The following is a 25,612-nucleotide window of genomic DNA, read 5'->3' as shown; positions in this document are numbered from 1 at the left end:
TAGTAGAGAAACTGTAAAATATTGACTCTGATGAAACAAAAAAAAAATAAAACAACGTAAGAAAAATACTGTTTACTATTTTGTGTTAAAAATGAAAGATAAATTACGTTATTCTTGTAAAAGTGGTTTGCTTTCAATATGTAAATTAGGAAGAACATGTGCATGTGGGTGTAAAAAACGTTTTAAATTTTTTAAAAGAACATTGCTATGTTGTTTAACAATCGTGTCAGCAAAGGTGCATTTTTTTTAACTCATTTACTCTGGGTCCGGTTCAATCGGCCACAGTCTGAATCGGTTTACACAATTGCTTTGTGAGCCATTGCTGCCACCTACTGACTGCTTTGACAGCTCCTTTACTGCAAGTGTTGCAATCGTCGACGCTCCTCAAAATTGATATCCATTTCCTCTGTTGCTTATCGTCACCAGTGTTGGAGCCCAGCCCAACAGTCTTTTGGGCAAACACGGGGTACATCCTGAACACATAATTATTCTCACCTATGGACAATGTCGAGTCTTCAATTAAACCAACAAGCATGTTTTTGGAATGTAGGTGGAATCTGGCCTACCTGCAGAAAAACCGCAGGGGAGTACATGCAAATTCCTCACAGCAAGACCAGAGCCTAGATTGAAATCCTCGAGCACCGTTATTTGGATACCTTGTCTGGGAACGCCCTCTGATGGGCACACAGCACAACAAGAACGTTATAGGAAAATGACAAAAGGCCAGCTGACTTATACCTCATGTTCAGTTAGCCAGAATACGTTGACAATGTGTTTACCAGGCTGTCCATGGCCCTCTCGTTCCACTTGGGCCTCTTGATGCTCTCGTGCTGCACGGCCTCCTTCAGCTAGTCAAAAATGTCATGCCCGTCTTCGCCTTTGTATTCGGCCATGAAGCGAGCAAATTCCTCCTCTGGCGTCTCCCAAGCAACCTAGAACAAGACAGGCATTGTCAATCAAAGCAGGAGTAAACAGAGGAAGTTACTTGTGATTAGATTGCTTTATTATACTATACTCTGGTTAAGTACAGTACTGTACTATACATACAGTACTATAGTATGACATTTGCCAGTTATTTTGCTAGCATGATGGCGCCCACCATGGCTGCCGTCTTCTGTTCGCTGAGGTGAACAGAGTAAGAATTTCACTGTGTGGTTTTGTGCTATACATGTGACAATATTTCTCTACAATCTACTATAAAGATCAGTTAACGAAAAGATTAAGGGAATGCTATCCATGTATTGTATGTGCTTTTATCACATAAAAATAGAACGTGGGGATCCAATAAACCTTCGGACACCAAGCACTTTTCGGGATAAAATTGCATGATATTTTTGTTTTTGGTAATTTTTGTTTTTGTCTTGAACAACAATTAGAACAGACACAATATGTCTGAAAGCAAGCCTAATTTCACACAAGTACACAAAAGAAAGGAAAGGGTCGTTCGTGGCTTGGGAGGCAACTACTGTAAAGAATATCCAGAGAAAAAAGTACTGCAACACCATTAAAATTTTAAAAAAAATAAAGATCCTGATGAACCACTAATCAATTCCGTGGTCAAATGGCCAACGCTAGCACTAGCTGCTAACTATGTATGTGGTGCATTTGGTGCATTCAAACGCAGTCAGGCATTTCAAACTCAGAAAGAAAAAAAAGTCTGTCAGTGCACTAAACCTTAATAATTGAAAATGTCAAAGCAATGTGTATTTTCTAACAATCTATGAAAGCTGACATTAAGAAGAATTTGATATTTTACTTAACTACACAAAACGGTCCATCTTGTCACTTATGCTGACAATACCTAATCAAATAACTAAGCTTCTGTCTTCCATCTATTGGTTGGTATGTCAATTAATCAAAATAACAAACAAACCTTGTTTTTTTTTCCTATAAATATTTTAGTATTTACCACAAAAAAGCTGGAGCACATTAAAATTTGTTCCTCTTTCAACAGGTGTTAAAACACTGAACAAGAATAATATTCACAGCCATATTAAGGAGTCTGATTTCAAAGTGACCCAGGCAGGATGCTGCTAGTGGTGTTCAGTCAGTTCCCAAAGCAGATTGGCTGCTGCAAGGCAATTCGGAAAAAAATAGATATAAATATTTTTTTTTTTTGGCCAAAAATGATAATTTCAGTGCACCCTTATAGAAAGCATATACAATTATGAATTTTCGAGCCAACAAATCCAAAGGGGACAAATAAAGGTCAATAATGTTCCGTTGGGAATGACTCTCAGAGTTATAATAGTGACATCACGTTTAGTTTGTTGGTCTGACTCATTTTCAAGTGTATCACCATAGCAGTGATTGCATTTGGACTGCATACTCCAATATTTTTACTCTGACCCTGTTAGCACTTAAATCTCTTGACTGTATCCCCTCATGGCACGCTGACAATGCAGCGCCACCGGCCTGGCCTCCACACCGTGTCCCCATGCGACCAAACCGGACTTATGGCTCATTTATCACAAATGGATGCTCATATTTCGATATACTGTAGTTCCCTTTTGTTCATGAAAGCCAACTTCACTGTCAATAAGCTTCAATAGCGCCGAATGGTTAACAGGACTCATGTCCATGCACCATTTATCAAGAATATTGATTGCAAAGAAATGATGGCAAATATCACTATGCATATGTATACAATTGCTCTTGAAATACAGTATAGTCTGAAAAAAAAATCTTCCACCTTCTTGAGCAGAGGCATCATTTGCATGTATTTATTCAGAGCAGATGATTTCATTTCATTCAATCAATCTGCACGTAATTGATAAACTACTTGAACTACTTTATTGCTCTCTCCATCAATCGGTTCAGTCAATAAAACGTTTCAGACCCTTGTTTATAACACAGGCCCATAAAACACACGATGTTTTTCAATTGGAGTTCAATTTTATAACACGCATACTGGGCTAATAGAATTGTTGCTATTTGTAAATCATAAATAAAACACTTTGTCCCACTAGTAATTACTCCATTGAGGCCAAACTGTGTGATTGTAACAAATCAAAGTTCAACTTCAAAATTGTCCATACAATAGAGGAAAACAGTAGCATACTCTGCATTAGCTCTATTGCGTCTTGTTATTTCTTTAAGTTGCCCGTTTTAACTTGTAACAACCCATTTTGTTTCCTCAAACCCTCAAAAATAAAAGACATGACCTGTGCTTGTGTGTTTTACACGTATGACGTAACGGCAACCCCCAGACTGCAAATGGTGCCAGTTAGACTACAATGGCGCGATGACTCACACACCTAAACACACTTAAGTACCCACTAAGGACAAGAGAGGTTTAGGATGATCGCACACGTCAAAAACTCAGTAGTCGAGTTCTCAAAAACAGATATGAACGCTTCAAGATACACACCCAGCCGCTGCTCCCTATTCACAGTGGCGATTAGGCTAATTGCGAGGTTTTGGGGCTGCAGTGGCGCCAAACAAGCTTGGTGGCTGGCTGAGTGTGATTTGATGAGCTGGGGATCAATACAGCACACAATAGACCAATGGGAATGGAGGGAGCATAGCCATAAATCTCTGGTTCTTTTAGTCGGTGATTGTCTCCACTAATTGCTGCAGGAGGGGAGAGCCAACATGGGAAAAGTGGCAGGATAGGAAAAGTATGGCCAATCAAGTGGACTAGGAAAGGAAAGGAATACTAATAGCACATGTACAGTAAAAAGTGAAACCTACAATAACATGTTCTATGTGCTGCAACTAGTCTTAACAGTATTCTGATTTTTTTGTTTGAGGAATATAAATGAAGCAGAAGAATCCACCTGTTTTTGATTTGAGCTGAGCCTTGCTGTCCACTAAAAATGACATCACAGTGCCAAAGGGCTTAGGAAACCGCTGTCATGTCTCACTTGTTTGTTGGGTTTGGATGCATGATGTCTATGCCGAATTTTTCTCCGTGCAACCCTCCTCCGTTGCGCCTAATTCAAATGATCATTATCAGGTGCTTCCTGATGAGCACATCATATGAATCAGGTGCATCGTAGGAGGGTTGCACAGAAAACATGCTGGATAGGTGCCCTCGAGGAACGGAGTTGGTGACCGCTGTCATTGTGATGTCATTTTTAGTGGACAGGAGGTGAGTGAGAGCATAGATAGGACGAAATGGAAGCCAAAATCAAATATTAATCTGAATGTTTCGTTTCGAACAACCGAACTGAACTGTAAACAGTATAACGAAACCAAATCAGTAATTAACTTTTATTTCCAAAACATCCAAATAACTCCTTTCAGAAATAATGGGTCAGTTTAGTCAAGGATGGTTGCTGGTGGAGCGTATACTTCATGGATCATGCCTCATAACGTTCCTACATGTGCATGATTTTAAAGGTTTTCCTCTTTATGTTTCAAAATAATAGTTATGAAATAACTGAAAATGTATTACATTCTGTTTTTAAAATCCATTTTCACTTACAATGTCGGAAAACTCCACTAATATGCATAATATAAATTTCCGTGAGCTAACGCTGAATGAGAAGTCGTGGGGAAAAAAAAAAATCATTTTAATTTTTCAATTTTATTTCCAACACAAATGTAGTAAACGTAATGTGAGCACCGCTAATTTGACATCACCGTACCCGTTTGAGAAAGCACAGCCGCTTATGACTTCGTAGCCTTATAAACATGCGTACAGTAAATGAATACTGGATTACTCACAACCTGTAAACACACCCTGGTGAAATTCTCCAAGTTGGAAGAAAGCAAATTTAGATTGACAATCAAAAGTGATTCAAATCAAAATGACTCACGGAAGAAATCTTGGTCTGTTCTATAAGCCAACAATTAACATGTTTATTTTTATGGTTGTCAAATTCCGAAAATATTAAAGAGAGCTTTGGGTACTGACTACCACCAGATCAATAGACACTATTGATAAAATAATAAACATGTTTAATTAATGTTATACATCAATTTGAACTATCATTTCCGGAATGGCATATTTTTTGTTACAATACAGTAATTGTACTGTCACTTCAAAGTCATGCGTACCTTTTGCTCTGTTGAAAATAGACCAGAAAGAACAAAAAAACTTGAGTTTTATTATTCTTAGTTTACTATTTGTCTAAATTATACACACACATGCTAAACCTTTTATTATTTTCACCAATTGTATTTACACATTTCAACAAAGTGGACTACTTGAGTAAAATCTTTCGGAACATGAGAAAAGTGAAAGTTGACACTGATGATCAAAACCTGATGCGACGGACATATGCGGACACAGGCACACAGTTGCGCACACAAACTATGCAACATGAGGGTGTTGTGGACATAATTAACTTATAAGTGCTTTCTTATATTGCAGTCCAGCAAAAAAATAATCTATAAATAATAATGTGTCCAGGGCAACAGTTGAATTTGTCCAAGTGGTGTAATTATGATACAGGGGGGCCAACATGATTCAAAGCTTGAAGAGACAGCATAAATACTTTCCATCTTTAGTGCAACTAAACAGGGTGAATGTCCAAAAGAATCACACTGCCACAAACATGCAGCCTTCTTCTGTGTTTTCATGTTTAACAATGGGAGGTGGTGCCTCATATTTAAACCAGACAGCTTCCCCACAAAAAAAGAAAAATATATTCCAAGAGAAAATCTTCAGACAAATCTTGCTTCTTCTGAGGTCCACATTTTCCATCAATGTCTGAGCAGGTCAGGTAGCAAAGGTGTGAGAATTAAAATCGGATAAGTGGGCCTTGGATGTGTGACATCCAGCAGTCCATGACGGTGGATGAATCAGTGCGTTTTTTTGTTGTTGTTTTTTTTCCCCCATTTTTCTGCCAGCAAACCATTACCTTGACATCTTAACAGTTCTGTGGAGCAGAGTGAAAGAATAAAGACATGAGACATGTTCAATGAAACGTGGATTTACATGTACAGAACTACTCTACCTTTGTGTTTCATTTCTCCTTGTGTAAAGCTTCTATGAAAGCTTCAAGCTTCTCCTGGATCTCACGAACTTTTTCTGCAAAGATTCACAACATTCGGGATTTGTTTTGTATTATGGGAAATAGTGACTTTGCAAAGCGCCGATGTAGACGTGGCTGCAAAAGCATTAATACGCCGCACACTTTTTAGTCAAATGAGCAGGTGTGGGCTACTTTGAAACATGACCTGATCTCCCACCACAGCAGCAGGCGGGCCTCCACGAGCTCAGCTCAAGTGCAACTGAGAGTGATCTGAGTGACAATCTGGGCCAATCACAGAGGGATTACCAACATCTGTCCGCATGACCGTAAAGGACTTTAGGAGGTGTAAAGAAAGTAGGCGGCCGGCTGTGGGATCATCAGAAAACGAGAAGCTCGGGCTTGGAAGCTTAACTTGTTCTGATGTGGCCGATGTTAAAAGTGCAACAAGGACTCAACGGGCTGCTTGGTGCAGAGAAACATGACAAAAATTTGCATATGACCAGATGGAGAGGAAATTCCATATTATGGCTAATTCCACATGTACAGTACATATGTTATTTTGACAAATTAGTGTTGAAAGCGGCTTGCTTGAGACCAGCAGTTTTCAAACGGGGGTCCAAGTACCCCTGGGTGTATGTAAAGACACTTCAGGGGATGCGTGAAATAGCAACAGGGTTTCGGCAAATTAATGCTTTTTAATTCGGTGACAGGAGCACAGAAACATTGCATTTTTCTTTTCAAATTAAAAACCAATTAATTGTAACATGAAGCAACTTATTGCTAAATTGTGTTACAGTGATTCCTTTGCACAACCTTGACTCCCTTTTTTTTGTTTGGTTTAATATGTATGCACATTGTCATTTTTGACTCAATTTTCCAGCAGATGAATCAGAAATGAAATAGATGATGTTACAGAAGCCACTTGTGGAGTTGTTCAATAAAATACACGACAAACTTAGTTCCAAAGTTTAGTAAATCAAACACGGTTGGCACAGCACTATCTATGTGTGACGGTAAAAAGTGATGGTAATGGAGATGGGAATTGCACCTGACATCAATGACATATATTTGTTGGAAAAATTAAACGATTCTAGGAAGGACTATTTGTAGTCCTAAGAATAGACACTAGAATAGACAATAACATAGGCCCAGATTTGTCAAGAACCGCCCTCATTTCAAGATCGCGCCAATCAAAGCGGTACATTTCCTGAAGGTGGTGTGTGCCTTTTGGAGATTAAGCCCTGCGACCCCAGCTGAATAGTTTCACATTAGCTGCCACCTACGCATCACTTGGACAATTTGGGCTAATACTTGGCTACATCTTTGAAAACAAAATGTACAATTAAGTTCAAATGATGTCTTACTAAGATCCTCGGCAAGTTGAACTCGGCGGCCGGTAATGAGCTGAGATTTCTTCTCCATATCCTCTCCAAAGTCCTCTAGAACCTCCTTCACGTTTTTCTCCAGCCGGCGCACTGAGGAGAATAAATTTGTGACATAGTATAAATGATCGCTTCTAAACGGCTACGTATTTTGACAAGCGGTTCAAATCAAAGAGTAATGCAGTAGTAAAAAGTTTGGATGTTATGAGATTGGAGCTCAGTATCCAAAACGTATGAAGTGGTCCATTACCTTCAGTGTTGGTGAGCTGCTGCCGTAGTGTATTGGCTGTGATGACCAGCATCCTCTGAATTCTCCAAAACAGAACGACGTCATTGCACTCCAACTGGGGAAATGCACAACAGCCATTTTGAATACAGTTTAAACTGATCGGTCACATTGACAAAATTGACCCATTGCATTTGTGTCTTTTTTTTTTTTTTTTACCTCAGAGTCAACAAAGTGCCTCTGGTAGTAGTAGAAGCCCCTTTTGCAGAGGTTACAATGTGATAAAGCTTTTTGCAAAAAGTGCCGTCGATATAGCTGATGCCAGGTGTCTTTGATCTGGAATGACAGTAAGGATGATACTCAGAACATGGCACAACAAGAGTTATTCATATAAAATACATTTTGAGTGTCGTTGACTCACAAGCACCGGGTCTACTTCTACGGATCGTCCCTCCAGGTTCTTCCTGACTGTGGTGACCTCATCGTTGGCCAGGTAAGCCGTGTGCTCGTCGTGCAACTTCAGCAGGCGCTCAAGCTCTGTTTTTGTCTCATTCCGGATATGCTGCAAAGCGAGTGATACGGCTTAACCTCTTAAGTCATGTATCTATTGGCTTGTCATAATAACAGCTTTGTTTAGTACTATACGTTTTTCAGATTATATTCTCACAAACAACAGTGTTTTTGATGTTGTTTGTATTTCATGTTACTTTTAATACTTAAGGATATTTAACACGGGTATACAAATGTACAGAAAAACAAACACACACACCAGGTTGTTTTGCATTTCACTTGACATTCTTAATACTGGCTCACTGATACTAAAAGCTGCTTTGCATTTGTATTCGTTTTTTTTATGCATAGCAGCTGTAGGAATATTTGTTTTCATTTTGTGGAGCAAATTTTTTTTATGGTTAAGTAATAAAATGGTATTATTATCATTATATTACAGTTATTAATATTTCATGCATCAATGGCCTTTAATTCCTGATGAGTTTGAAATGTTCAACTACATTTGAATGCACCATACGTCACAAGCTCACATCAGTAGCAAACAGAATTGGACGTGTCAAACTTAACGGAATGCAACCAGCGCGCCGAGGAAAAACTTCTAACTAAAAGCCTGATAAGAATATTGCAGTGGCATCCATGTATTATTTGGTGTGCTTATTTTGATGTTGGCCTATGCACGGAGGTGGAGTGTGATGTTATGTTGTTGCGGCACTTGACACGACTGCTATTACTATTCCAGGTCTGACACTTTATGTTGATTATTTTTTGTGGACAAATATTTATTAATAATTAAGTTAATGATTTATTTTTGTGAACAGATCTCTACCATAACCTCAAAACAGGACACTTTATGTTGAATATTTTTCTGTGGACAAATATTTATTAATAATTATTTCTTTTTGAGAACAGACATTTTATATTGATTATTTTTTGTGGAAAAATATTTACTAATAATTCAGTTCTTTCTTTTTGACAACAGATCTCTATGATCCAAAACAGGACACTTTGGGTTGGTTATTTTTTTGTGGACCAATAAAAATGAAGTGAAATGATCTAGAGTTTAATAAATCAGACACTGAAGGGATGTCTTTTTTTCTTCTTTTTTTTTAAGAGAGTTAAGGGGTAATTGACTGAAAATATATTTTACATCACTAAAAAAAGTTTGAGAACCACTGGCCTAAGGTATCCATTAAACTAAAGAGCCCGTAAATAGTGTAGAAACACTACCTGATCTTGTGTTCGGTTCTTCCAGTTCATCCACCTCTCCTTCCAGTCTGGGCCCACCATGTCTTTGATCACAGCTTCAGCTGCACAATACAAAAACAACAGCAAGACTTGCATAAGGCAAACGGAGCTTGCACTAAAATAGGACATCTGCACTACTTTAGAAGTCAATTGTTTTTTCATGAGTTTGTTTTGGTAGACTTTAGAGGAATTTTAGACCACGGCCCATGGGGAAAAATAGGCTTTTGTTTTTGTTCTTTGACTGCCGTTGGGGATGGTGGCCAAAATTTGCAAAAGAGGGCCCAGTAAACTTACACATGAGCATCTTTTTATGGAAAATGTCCTTCCACATTTCCCCCTATTTTTTGATGATTCTTCATCAGTGTTTTTTGAGGATTTTTTTTCTTTGTTTTTTTGTAAGTAACTTTAAGGAAACTAATACATGTGTAATGTACAGCGTGAACTAAATGGCAGTTAGTGTTTGTTGCCCTTAAATATCTAGGGCGCGAATGCTAAACGTGAATGGTAACTGGTTAACATGCCGGTTAACATATGCAAATTTTGTTTGTATCTAAAAAGAATGCACATGTAGGAGAAGATAAATAATGTATAGTTATAACTTATATAAAAAAAATACACTTTTTAATTATTTGATAGTGAGCTGATAGTAGTAAAATTATATTGTTTCCAATATTTTTATAAAGGCTTGAATCCCACACCTTTACTGGGCCATCAAATGACACAATCGCTCACTGACTATTTGTACAGCTTACTCCATCCACTTTATTTATTTGTTCATTTTTAAGAAAATTCCACAAAGGCGGTCACTTGTCACGTTGCTAATGCTATTCACAAAGCAGGGCACATACTGTCTTTGAGGCGTGACTGCAAGGTCTGTTCCATGAACTGAATAGCAGCATCCCACTGAGGCTTGTCGGTGATGGAACGGTCTTCCAGGGCATTGTGCTGAATCACCCTCTGATGACACAAAGCACAAGAACATGGGAAGAACATTACACATGGCAGCTGACATATTTGAGCTTGTATTCAGTTAGCCAGAACATGTTGACAATGTGTTTACCAGGCTGTCCATGGCCCTCTCGTTCCACTTGTGCCTCTTGATGCTCTCGTCCTTCACGGCCTCCTTCAGCTTGTCAAAGATGTCATCCTGGTCTTTGCCTTTGTACTCAGCCATGAAGCGAGCAAATTCCTCCTGGAGCGTCTCCCAAGCAACCTCAAAACAAGATCAACATTGTCAATCAAAGGTGAAGATAACATAGATGAAGTTGTGCTGAAGTAGTTTGCTGTAGTTGACGGACATTGGTAGTTGACAGACCAAAAAAAAAAAGAAAAAAGAATGGAAAGTCAGTTTTGATTTTACAAATGCAAGTGTACAGAATTAAATTGTTAACCCTTTCAAATATATCGGTATGCATATGGAATCATTATTTATTGGCGGCGAAATGCCACAACTTACTAATACGTTCATTTATATTTTAAATTGGCAATGATAAACCTTTTTAATCTAACTTCAAACTGAGCTGTATTAAAATAAATCAAATAGTACTCATTAAATCAAACCAAATCATATTGTTTTATTACTCTTGACCTCTATTGCAATATGGATTTAATCATCTTCTATTGGAGAGATGCACACCAGATATGTCCTTAATTCAATGAGCTAAAGTAGCGCATATGTTTTCTTAAATTCTGTATGTATGATTTTTAAGGCCATAGCAATGCAAGTAAATACTAGTAAAAATCTCGCCCCTTCCAGGCATTTCAAAAGACGTTAATTACACATGAATTTATTATTCGTAGGCTGACCCCATTCCTATCACCTGTAAATAGTGCATGCTTACTCAAAAGTATTTTTAAAAACGTCATTAATTCATTTAGCAACACGAGGAAGGCAAAGGACACCATTTTTTTCGACATTAGAAATCTTAAGCAAAATGGTTCATAAAAATGGGGGAGTTTGATCCTCAATGTTAATTCAATGTTGTTTAAAAAAAAAAAGACGGACCATTAGAATGCATCGTTACAATTGCATCTAAATGACAAACAACATTGTATCGCTGAATGGCTTGAGACCTTTGTTAAAGGTTTTTACCTCAAGGGCTTTGTGTGGAAGCTGCTTGTCAGTCCACTGCTTCAGTTTAATGTCTACAGTGGTGTTAAAGGTCCCTGAGTCCATCGTTTGCGCAGCAGGTAGGTAAATGTTCTCTATAACATGTGTGGAGACACGCTCCCACAGCTTCTTCTGCAGGATGGCTTCCCTGTTACAGTAGAAAACAAGAGTGAAATCCTTTAGACCAACTCATTTTCAAATGGAGCACCGCATTTGTGATTGCACTCGGACTGTAAAATATAGTTTCAATCCAACCCTGTAAGCAGTGAAGTCTCCCCACTGTATCCCCTTATGGCAAGCTGACAATGGAGCAATACCACTCTGGCTGGTGCACCATGTCCCCATGCGACCAAACTGGAGCTACAACTCTCATTTATCACAAAAGGATGCTCATATTTCGATACGGGTCCCTTTTGTTCTGGAAAGCCATCCTCACTGTCAATAAGCATGATCTTCGATAGCTTAGGTTGGATAACCAGGCCACCCCTGTTCACGTCCATGGCCCATTCATCAAGAATATTGATTGCAAAAAGTGATGGCAAGCATGCTGGTCATAACAAACCAGTATACGCCCCTAGCCCCTCAATCCCTCCTCACATAGACTTTAATTAGTTTATGTCTGATTGAGTGGAAGCTTGTTTGTATTAATTCCAAAATATATATTCCTTTTGTCCAGAGCATCTTCGTGTTGCTCTATTGCTCTGGAGTAAAGACGTTTAAACATACTAGCAAACTCGTTTGATCGTACTTTTAGGTCAAATGTCAAAACTAGCATCGGTGTCGGGTGTACTCGCAGTATCAGCAGCTCTCTGGGAGCAGTTTTCGATCATAAACTAGAAATGACAAATTAGGAGGGTGGAATATTGTAAATTTTTTTATGCACTTTTTAGGAAAATGCTTTAATTGTATCGGTAGGTCTTTCTTTAAAAATGATCAATCATTGTTTTTTGAAGAAATTTTGTGTATCAAAAGTACTTTGGTATCGGTGACAACTCATGAGCACAATTCAGCCGAGTATCCGTGCTGGTATAGATCTGAAAAAAGAAAAATCTTTACTAAAAATGGAGCATTTTCCCCTCCATAATGTTTACTGGGAGAACTTTGGTACAACGGAAGCCACATTCTTTACCAAAAAAAAAAAAAAGTTGATTTATTAATGTATTTATTTGACATCTGCAAGTCAATATCAAATTCAATTATGTTTTGCAAAGCCCCCCAGGAAAAAGAAAACATCTCGGGCCCTCCCCTACTTGCCACACCAATCATAAATAAGATTATCTATAAAAATGGTATAAGTATACCTAAAACTATATCCTTTTTTAAGATTGCCAAAAGGAAAAAATAATATAAACCAACTTACAACAACTTTCAACTAGTTTTTATAGCCTTTACACAGGTTAAAGGTTTGTCTAAGCAGAGAAAATCTCAAGTGCATCAAAGTTTCTGAAAAAAAGATGCCAATCCTTATTTAATCACAATTACACTTCACATGGCAAAAACAAATCCTTTTCCCTGGACCCCCCCCCCCCCCCCCCCCCTCCCCCCCGGCATTGTCTAACACAAAACCCCCGCCGCACTATTTGAGAAGCACTGCATTATGGGATGAAATGCCATGTTTTTAGTATTTAGCCTACAAATACATGAGAATGTCATCATCATCTTTGCTTCAAAATCCTGCAAAAACACAAACTGGGGCCTCGACCAACCTTGTTTATAGAGCACTGCCAGGGTTAATTTCCATTGTACCAATACCATCAGTATGCAACTGCTAAGTTTTCAAATATGGTAAATTATAAAATAAAAGTTCTGGACATAATTGCCTCCTCCTTTTGGAATAGTAAATCATTTTACCAGTGCTGTGGGGTCACTTGACTTAAGCTGATGACTTCGTCCAAGATTTCATTCTTGGCCTTTTCATACAGTTCATTCTGCAAAACACATTTGCGTAATTAGTCCATTATTAGATTAACAAATCCAGTTTTCTCATAAACTATTTATTCCAATATAAGACAGTTTATAGCATAGCTGTAAGTGACTGTTTTTATTGTTCTAATGTCTGTGGGATGTATTTTGTGGGACTATGTTGAAATATAATAATTAAGAGATACAGTATTTTTTTTCTTACCCTGTCCAGCTCTCTCAAACGAGGGTAGTTGTTTTTCCACTCAGTCTCCAAGTTGAAGCGGGATGCTAAAAAGAAAAAAAAAATGTATAGTACTTGAATTATGGAACTATAATTCATGACAAACATTTTTGTTTAGTATGATATGTAAGAAAATGTGAACTTATGAAGATGTAATTTCAATGACACGCATGACTGTCAAGATTAAAGCTTTATGGTAAAATTTCATTTGCATAAAGTAGCAGTTTGTAAATCAACAAGCAAGAACAGCATATGTCCTTGATATGACCTTGTGAGTTTTATGATAATGACGTACCAGTATCTCGACTGATGTTCATGGCGCCAGTTTGGCTAAAACTGGGTAATGACTTACACACTTAACTACTCCCTAAGGATAAGAGGAACTGGGACCGTCGCACACTCTTGGCAAAAGTCTGTAGTTTAGTTCACATTTATGTGAACACATCGATATAGCCACATAGCCACACACGCACCCAATCTAGAAACCGCCGGTCCCTATTCAAACTGGGAATTAGGCTAAATGCTGGGTTGTGGTACCACATGGGCTCTGAACAGGAATGGGGGGTGTGGCTGAGCGTGATTTGATGAGTAGTGGATCAGATCGATATAGCACACAATAAGCCCTGTAAGCAACTGCAGGAGTACGGCTATAAATCTCTAGTTCTTTTAGCCTGTGATCGTCTCAACTAATTGCTTAAGGTGGGCAGACCAAGCAAGGTAAAAGTGGCAGGATATGAAAAGTATGGTCAATTAAGTAGGCTGGAAACGGGGGTTAAAACAAAAAGGAAAAAAACAGGGGGGGGGGGGGGGGGGGGCATGGCTGATGCTTTTGAACCACCTCAAGGATTGTATCTTTGTAGCCGCTCAGCCCCCAAAAAGTCTAATTGAAAAGCAACCAACCACTCGGAGCCCAGCACGATCATTTCGGTGGGGAAATTTGCTTACAGAAACTCTTTTATATAAAACAGGCAGCTGAATCTTGTAATTTAGTTTATTAAACACCATATATAAGTAAATACCTAAACCAAACAGAGATCCTACCTTTAAAGACGTCAGCTTGTTGCTCCACAGACTCTCTGACCATTTTCCAGAAGCAATCGGAGACGGCAAGACTCAAATTTTTGGTGGTCACCTGGTGGGCCTTCAACATGCCCTCCCTAATAAAAGGACCATTGATTGTCCATGAAACACAAAGCAATGCAATAAAATATACTTTAACCTTCTTTCTAATTAATAAATAAACACTAAGATTCATTGCATTGTTTCTTCTTACCGCAATAATCTGGAATTCTGGAAGAAGTCCTCCTCATAATCCTTAATCGAGTCAATGCTTTCACCACTGCTTCCTATGAATGCATCAGCAACAGCAGAACTTCAGTCATTTCTGGAGTTAAAACTAAATTAAATTACAAATTACTGTTTGATTGATGTTGAAGTAAAAAGCCTGACAGGAATTACCTCTTCCTGTCACAACAGCAAAGTATCCCAGAGCCTTCATGGGAAACAACTTGCCCTCAACTATTTGCTGGATCTGAAATAATAAACACATTTGTTTTTGACGCTGCTAAATATCTTATTGTCATAAAATTAGCAATGTCTGCCCTCTTGTGGAAGAGAAATATATAGCTTCTATTTCCTGACAAAATATTTTGGTATTCAACCATATATATCTTCTACAAATATATTTCAATCAACTTGAAAAGAGTCATACTCGGCTTGGGCTAGCCAGGTTCTTCTCAGCCAGATCCACTTTGGTCAACACAAATATGGTCCTTTTCCCGTGGGGGTCCATTTGACTGACAAGATCAGTTACAATGCTTCGCTCTGCATCCACGCTGCCATCTAGATGGGAACAGATTCAAAATATGATAATATGGTGCCACTCATTGTTACCATCTGGCTTGAATATGGTCACTTGTAGCTGACCCTGAATGCAAAGGATGATTGCATTGGGATTCTGCATGTAGGCCTTGCTAATGCTGAAGATGGTTTCCTTAGTGTCTAATGCCATGCCTGTTGTCACCGTCTGAGAAAGACATATAAAATCATAAATATCTACAGAAATACACCCAAATAAATGCACAATTTACTCACACTGATGACACCTGGTAAATCAACAAGGACCATTCTCTGGATTCCTGGGCCTTTGACGCTCAAGGATATAGTCTGTTAATTACATACAATCAAATTCACCAATAACCAAAACACTTCCATGTCAAATTTCCAATCCTACAACAATACTGTTAAAATGTACACACCTCGCAACTGACAGTTTGTCCTTCTTTGACACTCTTTCTCATCCTCAGCTCAATCTCATGCCTCAGGGCAGCCAGCTGCACAGTATAAAACAAAAAAAAAGTTAGCATCTGAATACTGTATATTTGTGCCTTATGGAAACAAAATGTTTTTGTCTTACATCTTCCTCCTTGGTCAAGTCAAACTCACGGCCACTGTCCTTGAACAAAGCCACATGGTGGGGGCCTTCGCTGAGTGTCACCTACACAAAGAAAACAGAAAGTGAAATCTATCGATGTACTTTTTTCTTCCAAAATGTACTCCCAATCGCAAAGTCTATCAATGTATTTCCAATTAATTGTATCAATATGCCATGAATACATGTTTTGTTTACATGTCTTTGCCTTTTTGCTTATTTACACGCCAAAAAATATTCAGAAAGAGCTTCTTCACTCTGGTTCCGTGTACCTTGACTGGAGAGCGTGTCATCATCTCTCCAGAGCCTCTGGGAAAAATCCTGGCCTGGGCAATCATCTCTAGCACGCTAGTCTTTCCAGCACTCTGATCGCCCACCACAACCACCTTTTAAGAACAGTAGTGAATGGAAAGAAGAGACAAAAGAATACACTCCTGATTACGATCTTAGAAAATTATAGGATTGATTTAGAAATTACATTACATTATAAATTGTAAAAAAAAAAAGGGAATACAAGACAAACAACAAGACAGGGATTTGAGATTTTCATGGCATTCTAGTTGTACTTAAACATTTTTAAGACTTAAGTTGTGAGTAAAAACTATGAATTTAAAACAAACTAATCTGACTTAATTTACCAGTCATACCTTTACCTCAGTGTATTCCTCTTACCCTGGGTAAGTGATCCTGTGTGTTATAGTTGGCATCATAGTCGGACAGGATGTCCAAAACTTCAGAATACAGATCAATAAGGGACTTCTACAAAAAAAAAAAAAAAGGCAAAGTGATGCATACTTTGACAAATCCTGTTAACTTTTGTGAAATAACAATTGTTTATTCTTTGGTTTTGTAAACAATTAAAATGCTTAAGAAAAACGCAGAGTTTGAAAGAGTGTGTTTCTAATGTTACCAACCTTTACTTTCCTTTGGTGAATCCCTTTATCATCTTTTTGTAGAACCACTTTCCTCAACTCCTTGTTCTCTTTTTCTAGTCTTTCCAGCATGCGTTGATACTTAAGCTATCAACAGATGAGAGGAAACAACCAGAGGACAGATCACTAGGTAGAAAAAGTGTTTCTTATACAACTCATACAGATTTGCATAACTTAGTCATCTGAGTCAGCCAGTCTAACCTTCACATTGTTTTTTTCTGATAAAGTCGAACAAAAACCTAATTAGCAATGAATTCAGTACCACAAAGTTCTATTTATCATCATATACTGTATATATCAAACATGGAATAGATGTCTATGTTTACGTGTGAGTCTACCTGGGTACGAAGCAGGTCCTCCTGGAGTTGATCTATCTTTTCTTTATCTGAAGACTAACAATCACAGAGAAAAAATATAGGTTGATAACTTATTGAAGTAATGCATTTTCTTGCTGCAAGCACAAGCAAGAAGCCTGACCATTTTCCACACAAAAATTACTTTTTACATGCATAGTATAATAATAAGAATTTAAGTGTAGTGAGGAATTAAGAGACTGGGGAAGTAGACACTGTCCTTATTCCGCTAGTATTCTGTTATTTTTATATGTGGTGGTAGAAAAAACAAAAAACAGTTCACATCAAATGGCAAGCTCCAGTATTGATTCAGAATTCACAAAATCGTTCACAGGCAATTATGTGATTGTTCATTGAAATCCCATTCAGGTACATATTTTGTACATGTGCAGCAGATTTGCTTAAATTATCAACAAACAAAACAGGACACACAGCTGACAGGGATAAATTGGATTTGGCAGGAAGAGAGTAAAGACAGTTGCAGAGGGATTAAAAGCCTGATAAATCTTGATGAAAGGCACAAACAACGTTAGATGGTTTGGATTCAGAAGTGAGAATCCTGCACTCCTTGACTGCACCACAGAAGTTTCACAAAGTACAGCTCACACCATGCAGAGGTTTCCCATTCTTTACCTCATGCTCCCATACAGAAAAAGGAGTACAGTTGTGCATGATGTGCGACATCCGGGGGACCAATCAATGGAGGTCCATGTGTAGCGTGTCGACAAGCTACTCTCACAGCATACTATAGCCTCATACCATACAACAAGTACTGGTTTCCTTCAAATCTTGGCTGGATTTAAAACTTCAGCGGCAAGTACCCAATTCCAATTTAATGCTTGTGTCAGAATTATATATCTATTTCCACATACAATTCAAGTGACACATATCCAATATTGTTGTGTAAAATTCTTAGAAGACATAAAAGTAAATCTGATTAAATCTTTAATCGTCTGCCATTTCCTTACGAGAACCTGCTAGCTAATAAACATTCTGACGAACCATAATTATAATTGATGATCAAATCTGTGATCTCAAAACATTTTCTCTACCTTTTCCCCTTCAAAATAAACTACTTGGTGTCAATTGACGTCATTGGCACTCCTCAGCAGGATTCCCGTTGACATCCTTGGACAGAACCAAGAAAGTTGGAAATGATTTGCTAATCACTGTATTCTGTTTTCATTTATGTGTGTGAACTTCATGTATTCACCTAGCCACCATATGCAATTACTGTATACTGCTTATTTAACAACCGACACAGCTCTAATGATACATGCAGTATTTAGACCATATTAAATTTAAATTTACATGTGTGTTTGAAAATGTTTATTGGTGTTCTTTGGTTTGACACGAAGGTGTATGCATGTATTTCAATGCCAAACTCCACCTTTATGAAGGACCCATATTGGCAGATATCAGAATAGCATCCCAATTTGGAAAAGGTTTGATTGCAATCTGAGGATATTTCCTTTTATGTTTTAATGCAGCCACGACACATGTCCAAATTGTGCCACGAGATAAAATAAATACATGAATAAAAAAAGAATTGTGTCACTTGAACCATGTAGTTTAAATGTAGCCCTTGTTGGTCTGTGTTTAGTGCTTTCCAGCCACAGGGTACATAAACGGATTAGCTGGGAACATCTTAAGTGGATTTTTTTTTTTTTTTTGGCGAGGGTGGCTCTAGGCACGGTGGGACTTTCACCTTGCGTGTGTGATGAAGGGGGCTGGGGTTCGGAGGCGGCGTGGGAGCAGGCTCTGGCGGTGGGGGACGCGCATTATTGGCAGCAGCTGCCCGCCGGACCTCCTCCTCGTGCTGTTGGATCTGTTGCTGAATAAGAATGAGCTCGCCGAGCAGACCCTGCCGGGGTACGTCATAGTGAGAAGACAGGCAGGGGCAGCAACACAAACAGCAACCAGCCCACAAGGCCATTGCTGCAATCCAACGACTAGATGGAAATAAAGCTTCCTAGCTTGTTCACGATGATTCGGTCAAGGAGTCAGCTATGGAAATCTTGCCACCATCATCAGTGCAATGCAACAAAGTCTGAGGCCAAACTTTACAAAACTGATGGCAGGAGAGGCGACTCATACCACAATCAGCACCTCTCTGCAAGTGGCCTTGATCTGTTCTCCCTTAACATCCTAACTCATCACAACAGTATCAAAGCGTGCAAAGATTGTAAGCTGCTGAGGATACAACACAATTTGCGGTAATACTGTATCTATTATATCAAAAAAACAAAAAAAAAGCATATTCTCAGGGAATATGAGAATGTGACAATGATTAGTAGGCAAGTGCGGGATACTCTATGAAGGCTGAATCACATACTAAACGGCAGCTCATGAAACTCAGATCACTCCATTCCCATTATTATAATTTACCATATCATCATTCATCATCACAATATAGAACTAAATATTATGACACACCCCTCGACGACATATTTCAAGCTTGTGGATGATGATATGCTTCCAAAATGGTGAGACTGTGCCTCAGTATACAAAAAAAGAACCATTCAAGTATGCTTAATGTGGATGAATCCAACCAAACAGAATCTTAAATCTTCCTAAAAGAGTGAACCCTGTTGCACCATTATAACTTAAAGCACCCTAATATTATCCATGTGTTGTATGTTGATGCTTGTGTATTCTATTTTATGTGGCATGTTGGAGATGACTGCAGATGGGGAAGGACTTTCAGGGAAAAGTTTGTTTTCCAACAAATGACTATATACATTACATATAACAAAATAGTGTGTGTGTGCGTGTGCACAGTAAATATAACAAAAATAGTGTGTGTTGGGGGGGGGGGGGGACAAAACAGTACAAGTGGGATGAAGCAAAGATGATCTCATACAAGAAGGAACATTTCAGCAGTGTAAACAAATACTGCCGCACAGTGAGTACAATTGCATAGGCACCTCAGTTTACAACAGTTGTTCCTTAAGCGGGGGCCGTAGCATGAATATATAAGCAAGTTAAAAATAAGTCTCACAATAACCTGAACCAAGATAATAAAGTCATAATGACAGTGTATTGATATACAAAACAAAACAAAAAAAAAGACACTTCCTAGAATAGTGGTTTTGTTTTGCACTGCTGCACTGTATATTGACTTGATACATACTAAACACGGATCTTGATAATTTTCTGGACCTGTAAAATTCCATCACTTCTGTAATTTATTTCATTTTTATTATTTGTGGATTTGGTCGATAAATCAAAAGAAGACGAGTTAACATTTACTGAAAATCAAGCCAAATTTGAGCATTTTGAGCCTCTTAGTCACTTGATGGCCAACATAGATCAAATACAAACAGTTGATCTAACTCACGTCGCCACTCTGATGACTATAATTGTTTGTGGGAGGCGCTTTTAAAATGCCAAGGCCTTGTCGGCATGCAGAAGTAGGTTTTTCACCATTGAAAGGGACAATTTGTAAGATTTAGACAGTTTTTCATTACAGACAGCAGGAGGTGCTGCATTTACCATTGTTCGTTGCTATAACAGACTTGGCAGCCTCCGGAGGAGTGCCACCCCCTATAATATCATTTAATGATAACTACACCTACGATTATATTTAAAACATACTGTTGTTCGTTAAGAACACATTTATTTGCAAGTTTTTGAAATGTATAATTATTTATTTATTTTTAATGAAAAACAGTCTATATCTTACATAGTGTCCCTTAAAAAAAATGGGTGTTTTTTTTTTTCCCAATTAAAATTGATTGTAATCATAATTGCCCAGAACGACTGGAGAAAAAAAACACATTTTATTTTTGGGTAATATCATCCACCTCTACCTGCCAGGGAAGTGAAAAGACTCAAAATGTACAAAAGGATTTTTCAACTTCAGAGGGCGGCAGACTTACAACAGCCTCCGGTATGCAAGAGGAAACACGTTTTTGTCGTGGACAAAATACACACTAGGCAAAGCAATGAATGCCTAAAGTGAAGCTGCATGCTTGTTTTGACTTCTGCACAGTTGAATATTTTTTAGCTTCTTTTAGAGCATTAAAAAAAATGGTTGGATGTTATATGCGTACACCACTTATTTAGATATTTCTTCACAATGGGGAAAAATAATTGTGAGCATCTCAATTTTGAATCTATACTAATGGGTTGGAAAGACACCCATTTTCACAGATCACATTCTAAAAGAAATACTATTATTTGAACCTCACACCTTGCCATTTTGGTGAGGAAGAAGGGCCAAGTAGCTGGAAGCGGAAAAGTGAGGCCGGGGGCTGGTGTTACCTTTTTGTATTGCTTGTCATCTTGTGAGGCTGCAGTAGAACCATCGGTGGCTTTTAATTGGGGATCACCAGAACTTTCTAAACAGACACACAACATCATTAAATATGTCTTTTAAATATTTTCATCATAATGCTTAACTTCTTCTGGTGACAAATGACAATGTCCTTTGCAAAACGTCAGATGTGTGGAAAAGTTTGCAACGATGTATCCAACACACTATCCTATATAGATGTCATCTTAAATGTTATCATGCTAAATGTTGAAAGTGTATACATAGTGTGTGAATTTGTACTGACGAGAGCAAATAAAATGACTGATGCACTGGTCTGGTAACGATAGATGAGATGCCATTACTACCACGGGTCAAGAGATATCATGGATTTCTTTGAAGTTTAATGGCTCAGAGCAAATGTGCTGTCCACTGTCATTTTAGTTTTTGTTCTACATTTCAATGGAAATGATAGCAACTTCACCTCAGGAACGTATTTGTAATTTCCAAACATCTGAGCATGAACTAAAAGCAGAGCAAGTTTGTCCCATTTAAATCAAAACGTGGACCAGATGAAAGAGAGGGTGGAAGTCAAAGGAGGCAGACACACTAGTTAGCAAAGTTTCGAAAAAAGGGGAAAAAAAAGGGGGAAAACATGTTGGGTATGATAAGATGTTTTTTGACTGAATAAAAACAAGTCATCCATGTTCTATGGGAATTTTATTTGAATTTGCACCTGGTATTAAATGGATCCAAGCAACTTCAAAGAATTGCTTGAAATTTTGCACAAAATACAGGTTACTATGTGCAGTGAGAAAACACCTGCACACTAAAATCAGAAGTTGCATTGACAAAATGGATGGCAACATCTAAGCATGGCAAGGATTCCCAAGTGGACGAAGTAAATAGGCCACCAAACCATACAAAGATGCTGGTTATACAAATAGAAGAAAAAAAAGCAGTAGAAAGAAAAGACGTAGGTGGGTAGCACTAATGAGTTTTGGTGTACACACCTAACAACAGAAGCAGACCAGAAGCTCCTTTGACTTCACTACCCAAACTCACACCTGCGAATAATGTGGACAGAGGGGCAGGGGAGGAGGAAAAAGGAAGAACAGCACAACAAAATAATCATGAAAGACATAAGCAGAGGGATGGTGGTCAATGCTGTGAAATGAAATGATGTGCAAAGCAAAAAAACAAACAAACAAAAAAAAACCCTAATTTGTGTCATCTAATCAAATTTGAACATGCATTGCACTCATAAATAGAGTTTTCAGATGAAATGTATTTTTATTGGCTTGGCTTCTAATGTAAATAGAACTGATTGTGTAGTCACACACATCCCAAAAAGTTCACACAGGGCAACGAAGCAGGTTACACCCTAACCCTTATAGCTAAGAAAGAGGCCTTCATATTTCATTTTCAGGGTTGCAAGCCTAGTCACAGCGCAGTGCCAAATTGCTCTGATTTCAAACTAAATTTCTTAAAAACAAGTAGTAGTGAAGTGTGAAGTCTCACACTATTCTGGCTTGTTCAACTTTCACATTTTGTTTGACTTTTTGGGAAAATGGGTAAAGTCATATTTGAGGCTCTACTGACTCACCAGAGGATAAGAAACTTTTGATGAAAGTGAAGTTCTCTCCTATCTTGTCAAAATCAGGCAGTAGTTTGGCTATCTCCTCCATCTCCGGTAGCGCTTTGGCCAATTTATCTGAGGATGAAACAATTATAAAAATGCAATGAAATGTAAATATGACACTGCCACCGATATATTTTATTGTCACACTATATAAGGCAAGATTTAGTTTAGGGCACAACAGTTACAACACTTACCAAGATCTATTTGTTCACTGAGTTCCCACACAAAGTCAGGAATGACCCAGTTGTATTCGCTAAAATCAGGCAGCATATCCTTCCACTCGTCATAAGTCTAGAAGCAAATTGACACAGATGAGCAAGTTTCTTTCTACATCACACGACAATAACAATGTTAGCTTTTATGATATTTTTTTTTTTGAGGGATGGGCGGGGGTGGAGGATTTCTGAAAGGCTGCAAGTGCATTGATTCCGAACTATGTGTTATAGACCCATTCTGAGTCTGATACAATCAGTGACCAAGTGCCCACAGTATACAGTAAATTAAAAAGAAAGGGTTATAGGGACATACAGCACAAGCCAAAAATTTGGACACACCTTCTCCTTTGCTTGTGCTTGCCAATATTTCTAGATGCCAAAGCCACACATTTATTGGATGAATAATTGTCTCCATAATTTCACTGACTTTAAGGGCACTTGCTTATCCACAGAAGATAGGGCCAAACACAATTCTGTTCAAGGTCATGATTCATTTTGAATGAAAGATGGACAATGGCTGAACAAAACAGGCAAAACTGGTGCACATTGACACATAGACCAAATGCATACCTTCTTGGCCGTGTATCCTCCTCCCACGGCACTGCCAAGCAAAATGTATCGCAGTTTCAGCAGCCTCGCAGCGAGTCGGGCCACCCAGAAGTTTCGTTTCTGCTGGTAGCCCCTGCCTCCTGACCCCAGAGGTGGCTTCAGTGGCCGCATGGGCAATCGAGACATGGAGGTGAAAAAGCGAGCAGCTGTGCGATGGGGTGGACGCTGAGAGTTGGTGTTTCCATAGTAACGGTGGTGGATAACACGGTACAGAGGGTGCAGCTTCTGAAGTGGTAAGCGAAATCTCACTCCTGTCCTGGTAGGGACCAGATTCCTGCATGCCATGCTAACATGAGGGAAAAATTGGTCATGAGTTAAGAGAAAAGAAAAAAAAAAAAAACTTATGTGAAGTATTCCTTGTATTTTAAATAAATCTACAAATTTTAGCAGCTGTTAAGAGAAAAAAAATGTTGTGAATCTTTATTTTAATTTTACCAAGAGGGAACGCATATAATTTGGGACTTTTCCAATAAGCTATTAATATTTTGAAGTGATTGAACATGCAAACAGTATGAATGTTTATGTTTCGTCAACGATACATCTCCGTTGTTAGTTTAAATTTTTTTGCCAAGGGATCATTTCCCTATCAGTACACAGGACCTTTGTGGAGGTATAGTATTGAAGTAATAATTTAGTATTTTAGACAACACTGATTTGGACAACCTTTTCTCGCGATCATCACTAATACAGTATACGCATATGTCGCCACCAAGCGCCCAAACAAAAATGAGCCAAGACATCAAGTAAAAATGGGTGGCCGTGGACATCAGCAGTCGTTCATAATGGTATGCATTGAGATAAGGGTCATGTATTCAAACGTCATTTAATCAAGGTGTATATACGTCGATTTAACAAAATTGCCCATCAGTCCAATCAACCCGTTATCTTTATCAAGCTAGCTGATCGTGAGACAAAGTTAAAGACAGCTCATGGTATATATATGTCATGATTTTCTACACATTGGGTTTAGACTATTGGTAAATTGTTGAGCAACTGCATTTGCACATTTATTGAGAAATGTAAAAACAACTAGCATGCCTTTTCTAAGAGTCTCAGCTAGGCTAATGCTGCTTGCTTGCTCATCGTAGACGACTCACTAATGTTTTGAGTATTACCTGTTTCTTATTCAAAAGTAAACTCAACTTACCATGCAAATTTACTCCCAACGCGCAACATGGTGCTGCTGTTCACAGCGAGATGGCACAGATGCATTTAAGTCACACGTTAAGAAAAGCCCAATGCATCTTTCCACAAGATACACACCCGCCTGACTTGCTAGCTAAAGGACACAGGCTAGAATGACAGCCGACTTCCGGTATTCTGGTCCAACAAACAAATCGGCCTTGAAGGCACCCACCACGAAATTAGTTCCGACTCAACGTTCATTCACAATAAAACAGAAAAACTGTATTTTTCGACGTACTCAAGTATTCTGTATTTATTTCAATAATAAATAACATACAAAAAAATTGAACAATTAAGCAAATTTGACGAAGATGAACTTAGATCTTAGAAATATTTTTAAAAACAACCTCATCCACCTTCTGCATAACACCGGTTGTAAATTTCTTTTTCATTTAGCTGCAACTAAATGTTTTGTTTTCTATATTCTGGATGGGAACAAAGTACTCAAAG

General features: G+C 38.3%; 1 protein-coding gene and 1 long non-coding RNA gene across 5 annotated transcripts; both read right to left on the bottom strand.

Annotated features, from left to right (window-relative positions):
- Positions 1-568: 568 nt before the first annotated feature.
- LOC148417031 (uncharacterized) lies at positions 569-3,917 on the bottom strand. Its single transcript, XR_015867056.1, has 3 exons — positions 3,780-3,917; positions 780-932; positions 569-674 (listed from the first exon to the last, which is right to left on the bottom strand). It is a non-coding gene; the product is annotated as an uncharacterized LOC148417031 (long non-coding RNA).
- Positions 3,918-4,512: 595 nt separating this feature from the next.
- opa1 (OPA1 mitochondrial dynamin like GTPase) lies at positions 4,513-25,269 on the bottom strand. Of its 4 annotated transcripts, XM_088426287.1 has the most exons (31): positions 25,125-25,269; positions 23,939-24,263; positions 23,348-23,444; positions 23,118-23,225; positions 22,525-22,578; positions 21,523-21,599; positions 18,965-19,120; positions 17,242-17,295; positions 16,886-16,990; positions 16,644-16,730; positions 16,244-16,357; positions 15,957-16,037; positions 15,799-15,873; positions 15,635-15,706; positions 15,467-15,566; positions 15,252-15,382; positions 14,999-15,071; positions 14,814-14,886; positions 14,582-14,697; positions 13,523-13,587; positions 13,249-13,325; positions 11,380-11,545; positions 10,348-10,500; positions 10,136-10,244; positions 9,270-9,349; positions 7,954-8,094; positions 7,752-7,868; positions 7,557-7,650; positions 7,289-7,399; positions 5,907-5,980; positions 4,513-5,828 (listed from the first exon to the last, which is right to left on the bottom strand). In XM_088426287.1, exons 1-30 carry the CDS (start codon positions 25,187-25,189, stop codon positions 5,916-5,918), a joined length of 3,141 nt encoding a protein of 1,046 aa, XP_088282413.1. In that variant the 5' UTR covers positions 25,190-25,269; the 3' UTR covers positions 4,513-5,828; positions 5,907-5,915. The 4 variants fall into 4 exon arrangements, with proteins under 4 accessions (XP_088282413.1, XP_088282416.1, XP_088282414.1 ...); XM_088426290.1 differs by lacking the exon at positions 18,965-19,120; XM_088426288.1 differs by lacking the exon at positions 22,525-22,578.
- Between the last annotated feature and the right edge of the window lie 343 nt (positions 25,270-25,612).

The sequence above is a fragment of the Hippichthys cyanospilos genome, chromosome 10 (assembly GCF_059441005.1).
Source record: "Hippichthys cyanospilos isolate Australia breed blue-spotted pipefish chromosome 10, RoL_Hcya_1.0, whole genome shotgun sequence".
Classification (NCBI taxonomy): domain Eukaryota; kingdom Metazoa; phylum Chordata; class Actinopteri; order Syngnathiformes; family Syngnathidae; genus Hippichthys; species Hippichthys cyanospilos.
Note: the sequence above shows the minus strand (reverse complement) of the source record. Positions and strands in the feature narration are given on the sequence as shown.